The 19111-nt window shown below is 42.7% G+C and overlaps 1 protein-coding gene across 2 annotated transcripts in view; it reads left to right on the forward strand.

The window, feature by feature from the left end:
- pds5b (PDS5 cohesin associated factor B) overlaps window positions 1-19111 on the forward strand; it is a 68157-nt gene that overhangs the window by 20486 nt on the left and 28560 nt on the right. Inside the window, exons 2-13 of one of the 2 annotated variants that reach the window (XM_083787815.1) lie at window positions 1597-1723; window positions 2840-3043; window positions 3391-3477; window positions 4146-4243; window positions 5756-5882; window positions 7015-7095; window positions 11460-11600; window positions 14574-14689; window positions 14997-15091; window positions 15241-15386; window positions 15865-16016; window positions 18736-18849. In XM_083787815.1, coding sequence (XP_083643941.1) covers window positions 1616-1723; window positions 2840-3043; window positions 3391-3477; window positions 4146-4243; window positions 5756-5882; window positions 7015-7095; window positions 11460-11600; window positions 14574-14689; window positions 14997-15091; window positions 15241-15386; window positions 15865-16016; window positions 18736-18849 — 1469 coding nt within the window. In that variant the 5' untranslated portion in view covers window positions 1597-1615. The remainder of the gene's footprint in view (window positions 1-1596; window positions 1724-2839; window positions 3044-3390; window positions 3478-4145; window positions 4244-5755; window positions 5883-7014; window positions 7096-11459; window positions 11601-14573; window positions 14690-14996; window positions 15092-15240; window positions 15387-15864; window positions 16017-18735; window positions 18850-19111) is intronic. The other variant, XM_083787816.1, reaches the window with a different exon arrangement.

The raw sequence follows: 19111 nt of genomic DNA on the forward strand, positions 1-19111 counted from the left end.
CTATATTTTTTTAATCGTAAACATGCGGCACAAATCTTTGAATATATATTCTTTCAGAATTTTCAACATGGAGATGATTATGACAAAATAATTGTGATCATCTCAAATGATTGCGATTAGACGATTATGTAGACTTAGTAATTGACCGGCCTAGGGTGAATAAGGTCTTTGATGATCCTCTGGACATTGACCCTGCTCCTACTAGTTCATGATCCAGTCTGGGCCCAAGAGTTCAAAACCTGTAATCCCTCTCTGAGTGGAACAGATTTAAATTTTTATTTGTTAAAACATTGGCGGGTGTAAACCTTGTTTGTCCAAAAAATGTAAAGCTTAAAAGCTCTTGATACTTAATATTTTTAAATGGTTATTATTCATAAAACCCACAGACTTACCGCTTTAATAATATTTCAAAAGTGATGATCTACAAGCTCAAGCTTGTAGATGGCTATTTTTTCAAATTTATTGTGACAATATTAAAATAGCCGGGAATTCATAAAACAATAACAAACATGTGAAATATGGAGATACAAGGGTTCTGTCTGACATTGATATCTTACTGACAATGTTTGCTGAAATAATTCTATGATCCCAATCCTTTAAAAAAGATCTATTGTGGCTCTGAACTACCGAGTAGGGATTGGAATAGGCATGAAATGACTTGAACTCTTGGCCCTTGGCCATTTCACCCTGCTACTCTGGGTACATAAACCAGCTCAGTGGCCTTGTGGTTACAGTGATTGGGAGGTCGGGATTCAATCCCTGGCCAGGTCGTACCAAAGACTGTCTGGGACCAAATGCCTCCCTGCTTGGCACTCTGCATCAAGCCTGTGACTTAATTGCCTCTGGGTGTAGATGTCCTACACTACAGGGTTGGCAGCGTGTGTGTAAATACATTGACTCTACACACACACACACACACACACACACACACACACACACACACACACACACACACACACACACACACACACACACACACACACACCCTCCTGGAGGTCTCGGATCACCCACTTCGGTCTGAGTTTGAACTGTTGCCCTGAGGTCATCGGCTGAGGGTTCCCACTGCAAAGACTAATCGGTTCAAATTATCCTTTGTCCCGGCTGCTATTCAGCTGCTGAACAGCAGATAGCTATTCATTTTTGCACAGATTGCCCACTAATGCACTTTTGCTGACGCTGCTACTTTTGAATGTAATGAATTCTGTCTCTAGGATTTAGTATTTTGTAATGAGTATGTTGAATGTCGTTTGATGTGTGTTGACTATTACCTGTAAGGGACAATAAAGTTAACCTTGACCCCCCCCCCCCACACACACACACACACACACACACACTTTTTCCGTCTCCAGACTAATTTTAAAAGTCTTTAAAAGCTTAACCGTAGGCCTCAGAACATCCTCTGTTTTTTCCTCCTCCTTTCCTGACTATAATTCAGTCAGAGTGGTTTTGTTCTCACTCTGTTTTTCCTCCCATCTTCCTCATCACTTCTGTCTGTCTGTATCTCTCTCGTTGCCTCCAGCAGTGAATAATACGTCAATCTAGTAGGACCTGATTACTGACGTGTCTGTCTTGTCTGTCTGTCTCTCTCTCTCTCAGGCAGTGCAGAGCTGAGAGGATGGCTCACTCTAAAGCTCGAGCCGCAGATGGGAAGGTCACCTACCCCCCGGGGGTCAAAGAGATCTCCGACAAAATCTCCAAAGAGGAGATGGTCCGCAGGCTCAAGGTCAGTGCAGTAATGGAATACCCTATCTGACTCCCAAGTCCAAGCATGTCCAGTCAGACTTACAGCTTATCCCATTCTGACCTGAGATCAATTTCTAAAAATGACTTCTATACATCCTGACAGTTTTCTGAAAAAGCTATGTTTCTACGTCATTCGTCAGTCATTTTTCAAAAATAGCTGACCTACAAGCTCGTAGCGTGCCACTCGGTGGCGCGCCATGAGCTTGTAGATCTGCTATTTTTCAATAGCTAAAGCATAACATGATGCTAACACCAAAATGGGTTCCCGCCGGGTTATACATACAGCTCCGAACAACATCCTTTACATCAATGTTTTTTGCCACAGGGTCAGCAAAAGCTTTCTAAACTCCATAACTCTTTTTGACAGCTATCTCTATCGAAAAGAACACATGTTGTCAGCAACAAACTTAGCAACCTAGGCCAGAGTTCTAGGTCACAGGTTTACTAGACACAACAAAGCATGCATGCCACTGCCAGTAGAGATACACACCCATAACATAACATTAATATGTTATGTTAATATGATTACAGTTGAACATAAAGTAGTCCTTAATGAATTTGATAATTTTTATTCTATTCTATATGTCAGACCCCAAACGGAAGACTGACCAATGTTTCCTATTATACCTATTAAGACAGGCAGCCTCTGTAAATTGCTTTAACCCATTTTGGGCGGGAACCCCTTTTGGTGTTTTAAACATTGTTATAATTTAGCTATTGAAAAATAGCAGATCTACAAGCTCATAGATTGTAGGTCTGCTATTTTTGAAAAATCGTGAAAATATTTATTTCAGAAAACTGGAGGATTTAGAAGATTTATTTTAAATTTCGAGGTCAGGCCTAAATGGGTTAAAATACACCCAAGACGTTTTAGTTGATTTTTGTAATCTGTGTTATTCACATGGTCAGTTTTTATATTAATTTGCTATTATTTTAATGTTTGCTTTTTCTGTAAAGCACTTGTGCTTTGTTCTTACTCCGTTTTAAATGTATGTGTAAAGCACATTGAGCTCCATTTCACAGTGTGAAAGGTGCTATTCAAATAAAGTGTATTATTATTATTATTATTGACCAATGACAATGTCTGTGTGTCCAGATGGTGGTGAAGACCTTCATGGACATGGACCAGGACTCCGAGGAGGAGAAGGAGTTGTATCTGAACCTGGCGCTCCACCTGGCCTCGGACTTCTTCCTCAAGCACCCGGACAAGGACGTCAGGCTGCTGGTGGCCTGCTGCCTGGCCGACATCTTCAGGATATACGCCCCGGAGGCTCCGTACACCTCGCCGGATAAACTGAAGGTTCACTTGATTATTATATGGGGTGAACCCTCATATCTCCATGCATACATGTCACAATGTCAAAGATATCGGTATTAAATGCATTTATGACCAAGACTAACTAAAAAGCACATTGGTCTATTTTGGTATTTGTTAGCAATCCATCTCCCAGTCGTCTAGCGCATTGTGACGGGGACAGACTCCCACATTATCGGGCTGATACTGGCAATAAGCCTCCCCCGAACATGGTTTTTGGCCAAAAGGTTTCCACCGTGAAATATGTGACTATAACAGTACAGTTACAGTATGTATATAAGACATGGGGCACTATGACGGTGCATTAGTAATTGTGTGTGTCTGTCTTACAGGACATCTTCATGTTCATCACCAGACAACTGAAGGGTCTGGAAGACACCAAGAGTGCTCAGTTCAACAGATACTTCTACCTGCTGGAGGTACAACCCCTGTGATTGATTGCATGTTTGTGATAAATTAAAAAGAACAGTTTAAGGGCCCCAGACTGATCATCGAAAATGTTCCCTTCCCTGTTTAGCCGACGAGACTGAACATCTTATAACGTTAATAACTCGCGATCTAAATCATCCCGTCTAATTCTAAGAAAAGATAATGTGTTAGACGCTGTCCAGTCGCTAGTAGCGGTAGATTGTTGTTGTCGATTGCAGTTAGAGTTTTGGCTTCATTTACAGTAGCTGCTACACCCACATCCGGGATAACATCCGGTCCGTCGGTAAAAGTGCTCCGCTGCTATAAATCGCTGGGCACATTTATTTAATGGATTAAATAACCCCGGGCAATTAAGGTGTTAATCATTTGCGTGAGATATGATATGCGTGATTCCCACCCGCGTATCTCGAGCACCGTCCGACCGGTCGACTTCAGACTTGGTGTGTGTATCGGTGAGGGCCTGAAGAAGTGGTGTGCCGAGTTTGAAGTCGTCGGAACAGTGGTTGTCCAGAATGATCTAATAAAGCCTGTCTGTCTGTCCCTTTGTATGCCCATATACTATACAGATCTCTGTATGGTTGTCTCTGTGGTGTGAATAACCTGGTTTCTCTCTCTCTCTCTCTCTCTCTCACACACTCTCACACTCTCACTCACTCAGAACATTGCCTGGGTGAAGTCCTACAACATCTGCTTTGAACTAGAAGACAGCAACGAGATCTTTACCCAGCTGTACAGAACGCTGTTCACTGTCATAAAGTGAGTACCATAGCCTGTGTGTGTTGCATTCATTGTCATAAGCGTACAGCAGCAGTGAATCTGTCAATTCAATTCAAATGTCTTTATTGGCATGAGAAAACATACGTTTACATTGCCAAAGCAAAACGTGGATCAGAATCTCCAGTAAATCAATTTCTATGTACCAAGATCACTCAAGATGGATCTGTCTCTTGCAAACCTTCAGCGCAGGTCATTCCCTGTGTCTCTCTCGCTCATTATAAAGAAACAAACAGTGGAGCCATCTCTCTCTGACCCCCGCCCACCTGCCTGCCTCACACACATGCACCCCCCCCCCCCCCCACACACACACACACACACACATGCCCCCCCCACTGCCTCACACACATGCAACCTACTTCCCCCCTGTGCCTCACACACATGCACCCTACTTCCCCCCCCCCGCCTCACACACATGCACCCTACTCCCCCCCCCCGCCTCACACACATGCACCCTACCCCCCCCCCCCCCCCCGCCTCACACACATGCACCCTACCCCCTGTATTGTCACACTTTCTTGCTCTTCCCTCTCTCCCTCATGTTATCGCTTGCTCTCTCTCGCTCTGACTCCACTCAACACAACCTTGAGGGCTGAATTCTGCAGCACAGAATTTGGCACGTTGCCATTTGTGTGTGTGTGTGTGTGTGTGTGTGTGTGTGTGTGTGTGTGTGTGTATTTTAGGTTAATGTGCTGACAGAAGCTGTGTGTGTGCGTGCGCGTTTTTCCCAGTGAATGGGAGTTAATGAGACGAGCATTGGTGATTGTCAGTCATTGACACACCAGGTCTGATAATAAGCCATGCTTCTCCATTGTAATGTAATCTACAATCACTACACCGTAGGTCCGTAACACAGGGAGGGTAATGGAGTTTACAGCATGATTGATAATTCTGTAGTAGCGAATTCAATGCACCAAGAAAAACTCCCTGTCTTGTTCTCTGTTTCACTGTGTCCTCTTGAAAGATATATCGAAACATCTGCCTCTTCATTTCTCTTATGTGTCGGTGACTTTGTTTTCAAACCTGTGACCTTATTGCTACAAATCGGAAGCCCCCAACCACACGCACGCACGTCGCACGCACGCACGCGCGCACACACACACGCACACACACACGCACACACACACACACACACACACACACACACACACACGCACTTACTTGTACTGTCATTAACTACTTGAAACCCAGTATCCATATTCTCGGTGGAACATTATCCCAAAATAGCTGATCTACAAGCTCAAAACGTGTCGCAATGTTTTGAGCTTGTAGATCAGCTATTTTTGGCAAAGAGATTTGGTGTTGACGGGAACAAAAGCGGTCCAAGTACAGGTCCAAATATCGGGTCCAGTTCACTTAAGTCTAGAGGTTTTAAGTGGTTAGAGCTGAACGTTGCTAATGCTGGGAACCGTACGTTGGATGTTTTGATTGATTTATTGATTAACTTGGCTGTTAGTGGTTAGGATACTTGATGAACCTTGTTTGTTTCCACAGCAACGGTCACAACCAGAAGGTGCACATGCACATGGTGGATCTGATGAGCTCCATCATCTGTGAGGGAGACACCGTCTCCCAGGAGCTGCTGGACACTGTACTGGTCAACCTGGTACCGGCACACAAGGTAGGAAGTAACGCACTCGCACAGTACACACACACACACACACACACACACACACACACACACACACTTGTAGATCGGCTACTTTCGGTGTGCGACACTGGCACACAACTGTCTAAATCAGAGGTTCCCAACCACTGGTACTAGCACCACTGGTGGTACTTGAGCCCCCCTCTGGTGGTACACAGAGGGGTCGCCCCAAAAAAGGAGAAAAGAGACAAACCTGAATATATTTTTTCCCCTAAATGTAAACAATTCAAAACAATTCCTCTCATGAGGAGGACCAGGAAAATTGACCTCAGAGTCTTTCTCACATTCTACTTTACTATTGTGGGGACATTTGGCCTTCAAGTGTATAGTACACACATGCATGCACACGCACGGCACACCCACACATGCACAGTCCCAGCACAGCTAGGATGTGTGTGCGCTGCATGTCCAGTCTCACACTCCCCCCGAAGAGTCACAGGGTTCAGTAGCCAGCAGTTCATGCTCATATCATGTCTTCCATGTGTTGTAATTCAGTGAGACCCCTGCAGCTGAGAAGGGGTAACTGCAGATCAGAGCAGCAGCACACGCTTCAAGTGTTTTCGTTCAACCCTTTACTGTTTGTCAGTTGCACATGCAAATATTGTTGTTGTCGGGCAGAAACCTTGTGCTTTTTATGTTTGCTTTTCTGTTGCTTTTCAGGATTCAAATAAATAAAAAATGGCAAAAGTAGCAGATCTACAAACGGGTCGCTTTGCGCCACATTTCGAGCTTCAACACCTGCTTTGATGCTTTTGTGTGACGCTGCAGTATGATCAAGTGGGGCATTAATTAACACACAAAAATAAAAATAAATTGGATATAAGAGGTTTCTGCCCAACAGCGACGATACAGTATGTAATGACTGACACCACAGACGGTATACATGAAGTCTGAGATGCACATGGGATCCATGCCGTTCCCATATGGATCTAGAGTTCCATACGAACCACCCCCCATTCACACATGCGTAATTATGGCTACCATGTTATTATTGTTGACCTCGTTTCCATGTTCTGTGTGTGTGTGTGTGTGTGTGTGTGTGTGTGTGTGTGTGTGTGTGTGTGTGTGTGTGTGTGTGTGTGTGTGTGTGTGTGTGTGTGTGTAGAATCTGAACAAGCAGGCGTACGACCTGGCCAAGGCTCTCTTGAAGAGGACCGCTCAGGCCATCGAACCCTACATCACTAATGTGAGACGACAAACCTTGGGTTTTCACAATGAGTGGCGGTTGAATGCAAGGCATTTTGTTCATCATGCATGTCCACAAGGAGTTTGTAGAAGTCTGCGTCACCTGACCCATACCGGTTTTAGACTGGAAAAAGGCACGGATTATAAACGTAATGTATTGAATTTCAGTGAATATACTGAAAATACTCTTTACTATTTTGTGATTCATAGACTATGGAAATGGCCTCATTTAGCTACTCCTCCAGACACGTTTTAAAGTATGTAAAGAAATTACATTGCTATGATTAATATTTAATTTAACCACATACAAAGTAAAACGAACAAACAAAAGGAAGCACATCTACTATTTCTCCCTCATTGAGAAATTCAGGATCTATGAATAATATTAAAACTCACCCAGTGCCACAGCACCATCTGGTGGAGGGCTCTCGCTGCCACTAATGCATTTTATGAGCCATACTCTTAACTTGAAAGCCGTGTTGGCAGGAAACCGCTGGGTCAGGAAGTAGAATCCTGGCTGTCTCGTGATTGTCATTTAATCCACCCAAAACATACTTTTGGTAAGTGAAATACTATCGTTTAGATGAATCAGACACAAACCAAGCTTGTTTTTGGTCTAAAAAGTGATTCAGAGATATATAGCAGTTTTTTTTTCAACGGATCGAAATGTGTTATATGGGGAAATTGGACGCAACTGAGCACCGTAATCAATTGATATTAAAAAAGGCGTGATACACTGATAAGGCGTCATCGGCAACGAGGTACATACGAAAATAGGCGTCAAAAGGCGCACTCGGCAGTCTGTGAGTTACCACAACCGCTCAGCTCGCCCAGCACCGCTCCCGCTGCTCAAAGCAAACACATGGCAGGTTTCAGCAAGTGGCTTATTTGCATATTGGACCACAATAGGAATGTAGGATTGGTGACATCACACGGCTGGCTCAGAAGTAAAGAAGCAAATAATATTTCAGTCCAACATCCAGTTGAACAATATGAAAGTTACAGGTACATTCTGATAGGGAAGTTGTAGCAAACCTGCACTCTTCTGGGCATTTGTTCCAGATATGTGCTGCATAAAAATTTAATGCTTACTTAAAAGCAGGCTCTGTACAGCCAAAAAAGTGTCTAATACTGTCACAATCACATAAATATACATACTAAATGAAAGTAGATTGTCAACAACATAGCAAACAATATACACAGTTAATTTTAATTTATATTTTCCAATAAATATCTCATATCAAATGTGTGTCCCACGTCTCCGTCAACTCAGTCAGGTTTTTTAAAAGTCTTACATTTATCAGAAAATATTGATTGACAGATCAATAATATATACAGATTTAGCCTGAAGACTCCTTTTCCAAGTCCTGTTTAAATTTGTTGCAACAGTGGAGCACCTGGTCTGACAAGCATTCAATTGTTTGATATTTTAAACAAACAATGTTGATATCAATGTGGTCACAGCTTTTACATGTCAACTCCGTCAGGACATTACAAGTAAGACGCGCAAACGCGTGAAGCGAACGCAGCTCGTGTGTGTGTGGTTGTGTGTGTGTGTGCTACAGCTGCGCCCTGTGTGTGTGTGTGTGTGTGTGTGTGTGTGTGTGCGTGCGTGCGTGCGTGCCACAGCTGCGCCCTCTGGTGGCGGGCCGGTGGTGTAACAGCGTGACACCACACAGCGTGACACACACACACACAGACACTCAGCCCCTGCTGTCATAGTAAGTGGCTCACTGCGTTCGCAATTATGATCTTTGTTAAGAATTCCAAAATAATGTTTAGTATTTTAGTTTAGGGTTAGGTTTAGCTAACAACTGAAGAAAAAACTAAATGGCTACATTGTACTACAGAGGGTTAAGATTAAAACAAATGCCATTTCGTCAACTCCGTCAGATACATGTCAACTCCGTCAGACACAAAACATGACTGAGTTGACGTCTGTTTAAAATATCAAACAATTGAATGCTTGTCAGACCAGGTGCTCCACTGTTGCAACAAATATAAACATGACTTGGAAAAGGAGTCTTGAGGCTAAATCTGTCGACAATATATTCTGATTAATTTAAGACTTTAAAAAAACCTGAAGGAGATGTGGGACACACATTTGAGATATTTATTGGAAAATATTAAATTATAATATAAATATATATATAATATATATAAAATTAACTGTGTATATTGTTTGCTATGTTGTTGACAATCTACTTAAATTTAGTATGTATATTTATGTGATTGTGACAGTATTAGACACTTTTTTGGCAGTTTGAAATTGTGACCACTTGCTGGGGACAGGCTTAATACAGGCTTTTTTGGGTACAGAGCCTGCTTTTAACTAATTCAGATGGAATATGAATTTCTACAGTATATATAGACGTTGAAACAACGTTGTTTCAACGTCTATATATAGACGTCTATATTTAGACCTTGATTAGCCAGGCTAATCAAGGTCTAAATGTAGACGTCTAAATGTAGACGTTGAAACAACGTTGTTTCAACGTCTATAGACGTCTACATTTAGACCTTGATTAGCCAGGCTAATCAAGGTCTAAATGTAGACGTCTAAATGTATACAGACGTCTAAATGTAGACGTTGAAACAACGTTGTTTCAACGTCTGTATATTGACGTCTACATTTAGACCTTGATTAGCCAGGCTAATCAAGGTCTAAATGTAGACGTCTAAATGTATACAGACGTCTATATATAGTACTCATTCTTGAGATGAGGGACAAAAGTGGAAAAAACATGTCCCACACATAAGAGCCTTATTTATGTTAATAATAAATGAATTCATAAAAATAAAAGCACTTGCAAAGTTATATGTAATACAGTTGTGTATTCTTATGACATTAATTTAATTATATTTATTTTCATATTCCATCTGAATTAGTATATTCACCACATTTAATGCTTCAGTGTAAAAAAAAGAAATTAGACTAGCAACTGTATTTTTAAATAAATTATTTGAGGAGCCAGTGCAAAGATCTGAGAACTAGAGTGATATGATCCACTTCATTGGTAATTAGTATGGACTCGAGCAGTAGCAGCAACTGCAGTCATCTGATTTAAAAAATAAATTATCCACATACTGCTGAGTGCTGAGTATGATTGGTCCTTTAACTTTGATATATTCTTAAGATGATGCCAGGCTGACTTGTAATGGTCTTAATGTGGCTGTTTAAATTCAGGTCTGAGTGACTCCACTGAGATTTCTGCCTTGGGTTGTTAACTACTTGTTCATGAAACGAATGCAAATACTGTCCCGTTATATCGACTGGCTGTCAGGCTCCAGTTTGTGTACACGTAAGAAAATGAAGGGAGTGTCTAAGATAGAAGAGATAAAGCGAAAGCACTATATGTCAACTCTGTCAGGTAGAAACCCCATATGTCCTTTTTTCTTTTTTTTGTGCAAAAGTAGCAGATCTACAAGCTCAAACCGTGTCACTAAGTGCTGTGTTTCAAGCTTGTAGATCTGCTACGTGTTAGACATTTTTGTGATGCTGTAGTATGATCAGGTAGGGCGTTAATGGAAAAACGTAAAAGGTTAAACTATGGAGAAAAGAGGTTTCTGCCTGACAGCAAGGATATACTGAACCTGCACTGTACATATTATATCCATGCTTTTCAATCCCTCTATTCATGGCCCCGTCTGTAATGTCTCTCGCAGTACTGTTGTAGAAGGCAGAAGTGTTCACGTCATGTCTTTTCGACATGCTTCTGTCACTTGTCTGCTATTTGCTTATAGCGTCCCGCTATGAGAAAGGCAGCTTGTGTATGAGTCTCGTCTATCCTGTCACCTCTAGTACAGAATACAGCTGCCATTCTCACAAACACACACCGCAGATCTCACATCACTCCCGTGCTTGCTGCACTCCATTGGTTGCCCGTCAAATCCAGGATAAATTTCTAAATTATCTTAATAACATATAAGGCATTACACGGACTGGCTCCACATCTCTGAACTACTGCATGCAAAGCCAAACATACGTTCTCTCAGGTCCTCTGAAAAAGGCCTTCTGTCTATACCAACAACTAGACTCAAAACAAAGGGTGACCGTGCATTTGAAGTTGTTGCCCCCACTTTGTGGAATGCTCTGCCCCTTGAGCAGAGCAGAGTCTGTCGACGGTTTTAAAAAGGTATTTATTTCGTCAGCACTTTATTTTATGATGTATTTTTACTTGAAATATTTGCATCTCAATGTTTTACCTTCTATTGTTTGTTTCATGCCCTTGTTTTAACATGATTGTTTTACCTTGTTGTACAGCACTTTGTAACATTGTTTCGAAAGGTGTTCTATAAATAAAATGTACTTACTATTTACTTACTCTTATCTGTCTCTTCTCTCTCCATCCGTCTGTCCATCAGTTCTTCAACCAGGTGCTGATGTTGGGGAAGACGTCCGTCAGTGACCTGTCAGAACACGTGTTTGATCTTATCCTAGAGCTGTACAACATTGACAGTCACCTCCTGCTGTCTGTGCTGCCTCAGCTGGAGTTCAAACTCAAGGTACCACACTCACTTGAAGTCCTGTTTTACTCTTGATCGTACGTCAATGTTGTTGTGTGTGTGTGTGTGTGTGTGTGTGTGTGTGTGTGTGTGGAAAAAAGCAGATCTGTAAGCTCACATGATGCATGCAACATGTTGTGAGCTTGTAATAATGCACTGTCGACTCCTTGTAGTGTAGTGAGACTCTAGCTGCTGTGCGAGGTTTAGTGCAAACTAAGGGAATTTCACTTGCGAACCAAGGGAGTCTACCAGTGCGCCTCAGCCTGGCCCTACATGTCCGGTGCGTCACAGGAGCAGGGACAACAGTTGCGGGAGGGATAGACAGTGGAGCAGCTCGGACAGTTTCAACCTTTTTATTCGGGTGCTAGTACAAGAAATGACTGATGTTGTGATCTTTCGATCTCCCTCAGGGTCATTAATTTCACTTGCTGTTTACACTCTGATTGGTGTTACTGGTCTTACTATTCCTTATTACTAGTCCTTATTATTAGCAGTAGGAAATGATTCCCAATACATTTTTCCCATAAACATTTCAAAAGGTATTTATTTAAAGACTGTTACGCCGCAGACAAAGCCAACTCGAGTCGTGACAACTGATGACAACAAACACAATATTTTGGACCAAACAAATAATTACAAAGAAGAAAAACAACAAAAAATGTTGTAACCTGCCGTTTTTTTCCTTCTTTCTAATTATTTGTACGGCCCAAAAAATTGTGTTTGTTGTCATGATTTGTCACGACAAGAGTTGGCTTTGTCCGCGGCGTAAACGTCTTTAAATAAATACTTTTTGAAATGTCTATGAGGAAAATGAACGGAGAATCATTTCCTGGGCCCTGGTAGGGGGCGGGACTGCGACGCTCTATAGGGCGACCCCTGTCAACGCATTGCTCCAGTGAGCAACAGCAGCCAATGCGATATTAGGCGTAGCAGTTATAGTAATGACACTAACGTATTGGTTTAAAAAAAAAAGAGAGTACTCTCAGCAACAGCAATATTATTTTATTATTCCTCACATGTGTGTGAGATTGTGTTTTATAGGCATAATGACGCCTCAGCAGCACTCTGCTGTGATGGATCAGTCTCATTAGCTGTTAGCAGAGAGCCTGCATCACCAACACAGTCTCTGTCGCAAGTTGCTTTTCCACTGCATGGTGCTATACCTGCTCAGCTCAACTGTAGGCTACTAGCTTTATACTGTGTTTTCTACTGCATGGTGCTATACCTGCTCAGCTCAACCGTAGGCTACTAGCTTTATACTGTGTTTTCACTGCATGGTGCTATACCTGCTCAGCTCAACTGTAGGCTACTAGCTTTATACTGTGTTTTCACTGCATGGTGCTATACCTGCTCAGCTCAACCGTAGGCTACTAGCTTTATACTGTGTTTTCTACTGCATGGTGCTATACCTGCTCAGCTCAACTGTAGGCTACTAGCTTTATACTGTGTTTTCTACTACATGGTGCTATACCTGCTCAGCTCAACTGTAGGCTACTAGCTTTATACTGTGTTTTCACTGCATGGTGCTATACCTGCTCAGCTCAACTGTAGTCTACTAGCTTTATACTGTGTTTTCTACTGCATGGTGCTATACCTGCTCAGCTCAACCGTAGGCTACTAGCGTTATACTGTGTTTTCTACTACATGGTGCTATACCTGCTCAGCTCAACTGTAGTCTACTAGCTTTATACTGTGTTTTCTACTGCATGGTGCTATACCTGCTCAGCTCAACTGTAGTCTACTAGCTTTATACTGTTTTCTACTGCATGGTGCTATACCTGCTCAGCTCAACCGTAGGCTACTAGCGTTATACTGTGTTTTCTACTACATGGTGCTATACCTGCTCAGCTCAACTGTAGTCTACTAGCTTTATACTGTGTTTTCTACTGCATGGTGCTATACCTGCTCAGCTCAACTGTAGGCTACTAGCTTTATACTGTGTTTTCTACTACATGGTGCTATACCTGCTCAGCTCAACTGTAGGCTACTAGCTTTATACTGTGTTTTCTACTCCATGGTGCTATACCTGCTCAGCTCAACTGTAGGCTACTAGCTTTATACTGTGTTTTCTACTGCATGGTGCTATACCTGCTCAGCTCAACTGTAGGCTACTAGCTTTATACTGTGTTTTCTACTGCATGGTGCTATACCTGCTCAGCTCAACTGTAGGCTACTAGCTTTATACTGTGTTTTCTACTCCATGGTGCTATACCTGCTCAGCTCAACTGTAGGCTACTAGCTTTATACTGTGTTTTCTACTGCATGGTGCTATACCTGCTCAGCTCAACTCCAGTCTACTAGCTTTATACTGTTTTCTACTGCATGGTGCTATACCTGCTCAGCTCAACCGTAGGCTACTAGCTTTATACTGTGTTTTCTACTACATGCTACCTAATCCACTGGTTCTCAAAAGTTTTTCATGTCAAATAATATGTAATTAGCAGAGGACCCCCATCTGAAAATGTTTTGGGTCAGGGACCCCCAGAATCACACATTTTAGGTAAAACATCTTCCAGTACTCGTGAGGTTTGTTTTAGATCTAATCCCTGGAGGTGGCAGCATGCATCCATCTCCTTTATGTACCTGTAGGTCTGTCTAACGACCTTCTTTACCTTCTGTCTGTCTGATTAACACAGTACTTCATTTACATATTGCCATATTTTTCCTCTTATGTCCTCTGCATTATTGGACTATTTCTGTCCTTGCATCTTCATCTGCATTCCTCTCTATCTCTCTCTCTCACTCTCACTCTCACTCACACACACTCACTCACTCACTCACTCACTCACTCACTCACTCACTCACTCACTCACTCACTCACTCACTCACACACACACACACACACACTGATTGATAGACAAAACTGCTTCCCTTCATGAGCTATGAAAATGATACGGCGGCTGAATGTGGATGACTTGTTATAGCTGTCAGCTTCACATCTTTGTTTATTGTCTCTCTGTCTCTCTCTCTCAGAGTAACGATAATGACGAGCGGCTGCAGGTTGTCAAGTTGTTGGCTAAGATGTTTGGGGCCAAAGACTCTGAGTTGGCGTCGCAGAACAAACCTCTGTGGCAGTGCTACCTGGGCAGGTGGGCATCACACTGTGTGTGTGTGTGTGTGTGTGTGTGTGTGTGTGTGTTTGAGTGTGAGAGAGAATGCATGGTATGTAGTTTGGTTCTTTTTCATCCGTGCTGACTGCCAGAGGTGGTTCCCCTTTGAATATTCAGTGCTTAAAAGCACCGCCTCTGGCGGTCACTGGAGATTTATAAAACTATTTTAGCGCAGTTGAGCGTTGGTGCTCAGGGTAGTGTGTGTGTGTGTGTGTGTGTGTGTTGGTGCACAGGGTGGTGTGTGTGCTGCTGTGATGTTCCAACTGTGTGTGTGATGTTCCAACAGGTTCAATGACATCCACGTCCCCATCAGACTCGAGTGTGTCAAGTTTGCCAGCCACTGTCTAATGAACCACCCAGACCTGGCTAAAGACCTAACGGGTATAGCATTGATTTACACACACACACACACACACACACACACACACACACACACACATGAGTGTGATTTTTTTTTTGGTTGTTTCATTTTTTTCTGCATTTTTATGTAAGCCTGAAGCCGAAAAGTATAGCTCACGTGTCTCCCACAGAATTCCTGAAGGTCAGGTCACATGACCCGGAGGAGGCCATCCGCCATGACGTCATCGTCTCCATAGTAACGGCTGCCAAGAAGGACCTGGCGCTGGTGAACGACGCCCTGCTCAACTTTGTCAAAGAGAGGACCCTGGACAAGAGGGTGAGTTGAGTGTGTGTGTGTGTGTGTGTGTGTGTGTGTGTGTGTGTGTGTGTGTGTGTGTGTCAAAAAGAAGTCCCTGGACAAGTGTGTGCGTGTGCGGCTGTGTTTTCTTCAACTGGTTGACTGTAGAACAGCAAGAACATAGCGTCTAGAACGATAATATCACTTTACATATTGTGCCAATTGTTTAGGAAATAGACACTAGGTCGGGGGAAACCTTCCATGCTGTTTCACAAATCACAAATTAGGACTTGTTAGCCTGACAAAAGGTTTCTTTTTGCTTTGTTCCATGGGTCTAGTGGCGTGTGCGACTGTGTGTGAAGAGGTTCACTTTGCTTTGTTCCCAGTGCTCATTTTGTTGACTAGGGTTTTTCAGAAGACTAAATAGGACTAAGACTAACTGGTGTGTTATTCAAAAGACTAAGACTAAATAAAAAATATTCTGAAAAGATGTCCACCGTTTGTTCCATGGGTCTAGTGGCGTGTGCGTAAGGAGGCCATGATGGGCCTGGCGTCCATCTACAGGAAGTACTCTCTGCAGGGGGAAGGAGGCCGCGAGGCGTCCAAACAGATCTCCTGGATCAAAGACAAGCTGCTCCACATCTACTACCAGAACTCCATCGACGACAGGTAACGTTAAGGTTATCCCATTCTGACCTGAGATCAGATTCTAAAAATGTCTATTACATCCTGACAGTTTCATTATTAACCCATTCTGACCTGAGATCAGATTCTAAAAATGTCTTCTACATCCTGACAGTTTTCATTCTGACCTGAGATCAGATAAAAAAAAATTATACTACGTCAGTCACTCTTTGATTTTTAAAAAATAGCAGACCTACAAGCTCGTAGCGCACTATGAGCTTGTAGATCTGCTATTTTTCAATGGCTAAAGCACGACATGATGCTAACACCAAAATGGGTTGAGGTTAAAGTCGAATGCCTCAAATCTGTGATTCCTTCCACTGATGTGGATCAGCAACATAATATAAGGTTTAGAATGATGATACCTAAACGTCACCATGAACCTTTCAGTCATGAAATTTGATTTAGCTTTGTTCCATGTACACACAATGTGTGTGTTTGTATTACTATACTTGTGAGGACCGTGACAGCAAATTGATAGCGAGTGACAAGAAACTATACATGCAGGGGAAGAGATGGAGAGTGTGTGCGTGGGTTCAATATTTAATTATATCTGCACGTTGCTTGAGGAACACTGTACTTATTATTGGAGTTATACCAAAGTATACTTTATTGCATGTTACAACAGCATGACATTGGCTGTTCTCACTCCTAGTTCGAGTCCAGCTGAAGAGCGTCATAGCCTGATTACTGTATCTGTGTATTGTAACAAGATCAAATGATTGAACTGCAATGTGAGACGAGGCAGGTTGATGAGGTTACTTACAGATGACAGACGGACTGATAGAGAGAGCAGGGGAGAGCGAGAGAGGCCCGTCATTGATAGAGAGAGCAGGGGAGAGAGAGAGGCCTGTCATTTATGGAGTCATGCGAAGAGAGAGTGTATTTAAGAAGTAAAATGGATTGTGTGTGCGCGTGAGACACAAGTACAGGTATAGTAGATTTTGAGAAGTAAACCATTTTCTTGGTCCTCAAAAGAGACATGGATGTTTTATGGTTGAAACAAGAATTGATGACATCAATTAATTACCAGCTACTGCCTTATATCCCATGGCTGAGAGGTCGGCTATTGGCAAAAGGTGTGTGGTTGCCTAGAGACGAGGCAGCCAATCAGGACGATAGGTTGTCTGTACAGCCAATGAGAAACATAGGTCTCAACTACAGCAAGTGGGCGTGAAAGCACCGCAGAGAGAACATTGACCAGCTATGCTTACACAGCAACATCTTCATAAAATCATTGTCTTAAAATGTTGATGTCCTCACCAGTATAGTAATGCAAACCTGTGTGTGCACCAGGGGGGCAGTCAGCCAGATATTTCGTGAAGCCTCATTTGAAATCGGTAGTTCATATAATGGCCTGTTGTGGCGCTGGACTGGACCCAAAAAGCCCCATAGCTCCATTGAGGCCCATGTATTTTGGCCCAACTTCACCTAGACTGTATTACCTTAATAAACATGGTCATGAATACTTTCTTCTTCCAGTCACTAGTTTAAAGTCTCATTTCTAATGTCATAATATTCTTTTTGGAAAATTATGGTCCCATTAATTAAAAAAATGACCATAAAGAAAAAAAACCATCGCGTATGTTCTGAGGGGCGTGGCTACCGTTACAGTCTATGATCGGGATTCCCCTCCCACTCGAGTCAAAATAAAAACCAACGGAGAAGAAGGGGGGGAAGTCCCGCCTCGTTGTCTGGGCAGCCAATGGCCAGCTGGTCCAAAACGGAGCCAGCCAATGGCCAGCTGGTACCAAACAGATCTAGAAAGATGGCGATTTACAGTGCAGGAATAACAGGCTTCATTTTACGTCCATGTTAGACCCGGCGAACGCTTTGTCCATATTTTTTACAGTCTATGGTGTGCACACAAACTCATGGATTCATGGTATTTTGGATTCCATAGAAGCCAAAGTATGTTACGCAATGAAAATAGCCGTTCTACAAGCTCTCAATGTGGCATAGATGCAGCGGCATTGAGAGCTTGCAGATGGGCTGTTTTCGGTTATCATTTTAAGCATTTGAAGTGGTCAAACAGGCAATTTGTTCAGAAGCATTTTACATCAAATCAGTCTTGGATATTTCATACTTTTCATAAAGAAAAGGTTAAAGCCTCAGTCTGTGTCCGTATGTAGAACAGCAGGAACTGTTTAAGAAACAGCACTAGTGTGGGGGACACCTTTCACACTGTTTCACTAAGAAACAGCACTAGTGTGGGGGACACCTTTCACACTGTTTCACTAAGAAACAGCACTAGTGTGAGAGACACCTTTCACACTGTTTCACTAAGAAACAGCACTAGTGTGGGGGACACCTTTCACACTGTTTCACTAAGAAACAGCACTAGTGTGGGGGACACCTTTCAAGCTGTTTCACTAAGAAACAGCACTAGTGTGGGGGACACCTTTCACACTGTTTCACTAAGAAACAGCACTAGTGTGGGGGACACCTTTCACACTGTTTCACTAAGAAACAGCACTAGTGTGGGGGACACCTTTCACACTGTTTCACTAAGAAACAGCACTAGTGTGGGGGACACCTTTCACACTGTTTCACTAAGAAACAGCACTAGTGTGAGAGACACCTTTCACACTGTTTCACAAATCACATAACTGGACTTGGTCACAGAAACATTTTTCAGTGGTGATATTTCATTTAGCTTTATTCCATGCAGACTGCTGGTTGAGCGTATCTTTATTCCATGCAGACTGCTGGTTGAGCGTATCTTTGCTCAGTTCATGGTTCCTCACAACCTGGAGACCACAGAGAGGATGAAGTGTCTATATTACCTGTACGCTACGCTGGACCCCAATGCTGTCAAGTAAGACACACACACACGCACTTTTGCATAATCACATTAGAAGAAATCAAAACATTGCTCAATAAACGTGGTGTTGAAAACCCTTGTAACCACACGGTTAAGATACAAGGCTTTCTCGCGGCGGTGGCTCAGGGGTAGAGTGCCTGGATGGGAACCGCAAGGTTGCCAGTTCGAACCCACGCTCCCCCCAGAGTTACTGTCGAAGTGTCCTTGAGAATACACTGAACCCCTAATTGCTCCCGATGTGCTAGTTGGTGCCTTG

Source organism: Protomyctophum parallelum (assembly GCF_964188405.1).
Source record: "Protomyctophum parallelum genome assembly, chromosome: 1".
Taxonomy (NCBI): domain Eukaryota; kingdom Metazoa; phylum Chordata; class Actinopteri; order Myctophiformes; family Myctophidae; genus Protomyctophum; species Protomyctophum parallelum.